Genomic DNA, 3,908 nt, shown 5'->3' with positions numbered 1-3,908 from the left:
TTTTCGGCCTAACTTGGCGGGAATGGTTAGGTGATAGCAAAAATCTGGCGTTTCCTTGCTATAGTGTCCCTGACTCAGGCTATTCAACAATTTCCATTTGATTTCCAATTGAGAATCGTATTTTTCCTTTTGTAGCCGAGTATTGTCAAAGATGCACTACATAATTTGGGGGATCCGAAATCTCTTTGTTTCATATTAAGACCCTTAGAGCTAGAGGTGTTAATCTCTATTTCATTGCATGTCATTCCACAATGAGTATTGAAGATAATAATCAAATCTATAGTTCCTCCAATGCAATTATGAGTGAGAAATAGACATATTTTCCGAGCAAGAATTTTCATCTGTTATTCATTTTCCGATTTTCGAATGTGCCGATCTTGATCGATCAATCGTTTCAAAGCAAACTCGTAAAATTGATACTCCGTCGACAAATTTGATTTTAAACTTTCGTGCAACCTTGAATCCAGGGGTGTTACCGGCTTGATGCCCGGATTCCGGCGAAATTCCTCCCCATTGGGTGACCTCATTCTTCGAAATAAGTGCTCAGCACCGGTAAAAAACGCAGGTAAGTAGGCCTCCATAACCCTGAGACTGGTTTCAAGGTCTGACATGATGCCTACCACAGAATAATGACGTTCCAAATTGGATTTGGCTTGCTGAAGGGCACGGAGGTTTCCGACTTGACTACATTCTAAGGCAGATCCACAAAAGTACGTCAACTGGAGTTCTCTCAAATAATTTCCATCAAGATGGAACATGCATTCGGGCAGGCCATTTTGAAGACACTCGTTAAATGTGAGATTGAACCAAGTCTGAAACACAATTTGTATGTAGAGTGTTGAAAATGCATGCACACAACGTCAACACGGACACAACTAGGTTTTACTATAAATAGAACTAATGGATGAACTGGGAGCAACAGGAGAACATGAGCGAATTTCTATCTACGATATATGTCGCCTTATTGAAGAAAGTGGTTGCCAATGAGTCATTTCAAGTCCATTCAATGGGAATTTTAGATTAAAATTGCTTCTAAATGGCCTTATCGGCCTCTACCGTAGCTAATTACATGCAGCCAAGTAACTCTTTCATATAAATTTGATTGCCTCAGACCAAACCGACAATGCTCCATGGCCACAACTTTAGTTTTTTTTCCCCCACAGTAATGACGTTAATTTAGATACAAAAAGTGCAGTTTAATGTCCAGTCAAGTCCATTAGTTGCAATGTCTCAGCGACGATCAAGATCAGCTTTGTTCAATTGTATGTCTTTTACCCTATCTCAACGCACTTGGGAAGGACGTCGGCTTTGGTTCATCCATCGTTTGGGATGTCGGAGGTAATAAAACTCCGAGATCAATCGCTCAATGGGATCTCGAACAATGTTGATCCAATTGACTCGCTCGGATCCATATTGCTCCAAGTCCACAAAGTAAAAGTGTCTATCAGTCACTAAAGGTCTTTGGAGACCCTGGATTTCCTGATTGACGGCTCGGATCCAATGACGTTCCTCACTTGTAGATTGAAGGCGTTTCCAGAAGATGTTAGAAGCACGGTAATCGAAATTATTTCGCAGACCCAAGAAAGTTATGACACTTTGCATGGTGGACGAAGCACATTTGGGAACACGATTGTAGATGAGCCGTTGTCTGGGAATAGATCGGTTCGTTGGGCTGAAACACATCTGAGTCATTGCGTCTGGACGTAATGATGGGTACTCTTTGGGACGGAGTTTGGTCAGAGGTTTCCCATCATTTGAGACTGATCGTTGGATCTTCAGAATTTCGCCTAAAGTCCAAAAAGTCTGATTGGGATCGTCGCGATCTAGGGCAATTCTTTGATAAAAAAGCTGCAAATAATCAAGCAAATATGATCCTCATAAAATGGAACAATCAAAGTTTGAAAAATCCTGGTTGGTCCATTATGGATTGCTGAATGTAAGAGTAGTTTGGGGAAGTTCTCGACATCCGCTTGGTTCACATAGCTGGAATCTTAATGGATTTAGTTTTCCCAACAAAAAACCTGAAGTACTTTCCTACCAAACAAAGTATTTTCCATCATTAGTTGGAATAATTCTCCGGCAAGTCATAAAATGAAAGAGTAATTGCGTTCTCGGGTAATTCACTCAAAGTATGTAGTCTCCAAAGCATCCAGACTTTCACTTACGACAACGTCTTGGGCCTCCAAGGCCAAAGAGCTCCAGAGATGTGAAAATATTTCGGACAAATTAGAGTATGCCTCTTCTTAATTTGGCTAACATTACACGAGGATACCTGTTAAAGGTCTCTCTGCATTAGATTTGACTAAATCTGACTTGAAAGATGCTATTGGATAAGCGCCAGTTTATTCTCAAATAGACGTAAGGAATACATAATTAAGCGTTGGTCATCTAGCACGTTTCAAGACAGACCTGGCCAGATTATTGATTGGCATTGAAGATTATTCCTTAACATAAGTTAACACAAATTGGTTAGCTTACCAAATATCAGTCAAAGTTTAGGAGTCACAAGACAATTAGAAGTATTTGAACTTCAATGGTACTAAACTGAATTAAGTTAATTTCAGATATCATGAGTTTCCCAACACAGACTTGAGCTATCCCTTTAGTTTGCCAAATTAGGCTTTCGAATCTGGTCTCTAAAGGAGGTTTGATATGATTAAGTATGCAGATCATGTTTCTAGCAGTTTACAACTCTTCATTTCCAAGCATATCCTTCATCCTCCAGTTACGTTTTCTTACATTAGGCCAACCAGGAAACGGAGTACCATCCTACCATTTTGGTGGTTTCGTTAATGGATCTTGTGGTCCACTCGGGAGCAAAAGTGTCTCTCACATGTTGACAATGGCGATGGATCGTAGTTACTCCTCCCACATTTGTTCGGTTTTGACGGATTTCTTTCAATTGGTTCCTAAGTCTTTGGACCAATGGTGAAGATGATTGGTTCCAGAAGATGAAATGTAACCAACAAACCAGGCAAGTCAGGCTAAAGAGCGTTAAGTATTGACAGCCGTGCTTATATTCAGGCATGATCCGATACACTGATGCAAATACAAATTGTTGCAAAAGCACAAAGTGGCACTTAGTCAAAGCAAAACACAACAAGTGTCATTTTCTTTACTACGTTAAAGAAAAATGTCTTTTATATTCACCTTCGCTTATGCGAAAGAAAGCAAAGAACCGAGTTATCTTTTGATAAATGAGGTGGATGAGAGCAAAGTAAAGGTGTTTCGTCCTTTAGAGTTAGAATTTATTGTTCATTACTGTATTGATTTATTTTGTGTTCGACCAGTTAGTTGAGTTTATTTCTGTGTTTTCTTGTTGATGTCCTAGTTTACATATGTTCTTGATTCCTTGCTTTTCTCTGTCGCTTACTTCTTGTTTACTGTTTATTTCTGTGTTTTCTTGTTGATGTCCTAGTTTACATATGTTCTTGATTCCTTGCTTTTCTCTGTCGCTTACTTCTTGTTTACTATCTCCATCTTTGATTTGTATGTTAGTTTGATGTGAAGTATTTCATTCCTATTTTGCTCTGTTGTCCTGTATCTCAGGACAAGATTGCACAGCTTTTTTAGTTCTTTTCATCTCTTTTTCTTGGCCTGTTGATTTTGTTACTAATAGATAGTTCCTCCTGCATTCATGATGGAAGCTATTTTAGGAAAAGTCAGCAAAGAGGCTAGACAATGTTTGGACCTGGTCTTAGTTGGAAAGGATCCTTACATAGTCAATAAGCCGTTTATTATAGAGGCTTTAGTTGCTTGGGTCAATGAAACCAGGGTGCTGCTTGAAGAACAGGCTCACCCAGTAGTTGAGAAGTCGACTAATTTGAGCTACGTAGAAGTTGAAGTAGTATCTCCTCTTGAAAAAGCGCAGGAAAAGACAGTTGTAGAGAAAATAGTCTGTCCTGTTT

General features: G+C 39.3%; 1 protein-coding gene across 3 annotated transcripts; it reads right to left on the bottom strand.

Annotated features, from left to right (window-relative positions):
• Positions 1-225: 225 nt before the first annotated feature.
• Positions 226-3,155, bottom strand: LOC131885662 (heparan sulfate 2-O-sulfotransferase 1-like). 3 transcript variants are annotated; one of them, XM_059233783.1, is made up of 3 exons: positions 2,834-3,155; positions 1,291-1,848; positions 226-812 (listed from the first exon to the last, which is right to left on the bottom strand). In XM_059233783.1, the coding sequence occupies exons 1-3, from the start codon at positions 3,026-3,028 to the stop codon at positions 345-347; spliced, it is 1,221 nt and encodes a 406-aa protein (XP_059089766.1). In that variant the 5' UTR covers positions 3,029-3,155; the 3' UTR covers positions 226-344. The 3 variants fall into 3 exon arrangements, with proteins under 3 accessions (XP_059089766.1, XP_059089757.1, XP_059089774.1); XM_059233774.1 differs by having other exon boundaries at positions 231-812; positions 2,774-3,155; XM_059233791.1 differs by having other exon boundaries at positions 231-812; positions 2,740-2,873.
• Positions 3,156-3,908: the final 753 nt, after the last annotated feature.

The sequence above is a fragment of the Tigriopus californicus genome, chromosome 1 (assembly GCF_007210705.1).
Source record: "Tigriopus californicus strain San Diego chromosome 1, Tcal_SD_v2.1, whole genome shotgun sequence".
In the NCBI taxonomy this organism is placed as follows: Eukaryota; Metazoa; Arthropoda; class Copepoda; order Harpacticoida; family Harpacticidae; genus Tigriopus; species Tigriopus californicus.
Note: the sequence above shows the minus strand (reverse complement) of the source record. Positions and strands in the feature narration are given on the sequence as shown.

Excerpts from the sequence above, each read along its gene's own strand:
- LOC131885662 (XM_059233774.1), bottom strand. The coding sequence starts at position 3,028 with ATGCCTGAATATAAGCACGGCTGTCAATACTTAACGCTCTTTAGCCTG. Across the intron at positions 1,849-2,773 it reads TTAACGAAACCACCAAAATG|CTTTTTTATCAAAGAATTGC; the intron begins GTAGGATGGTAC and ends GATTATTTGCAG. Across the intron at positions 813-1,290 it reads AAAGCCGACGTCCTTCCCAA|ACTTGGTTCAATCTCACATT; the intron begins GTGCGTTGAGAT and ends ATTGTGTTTCAG.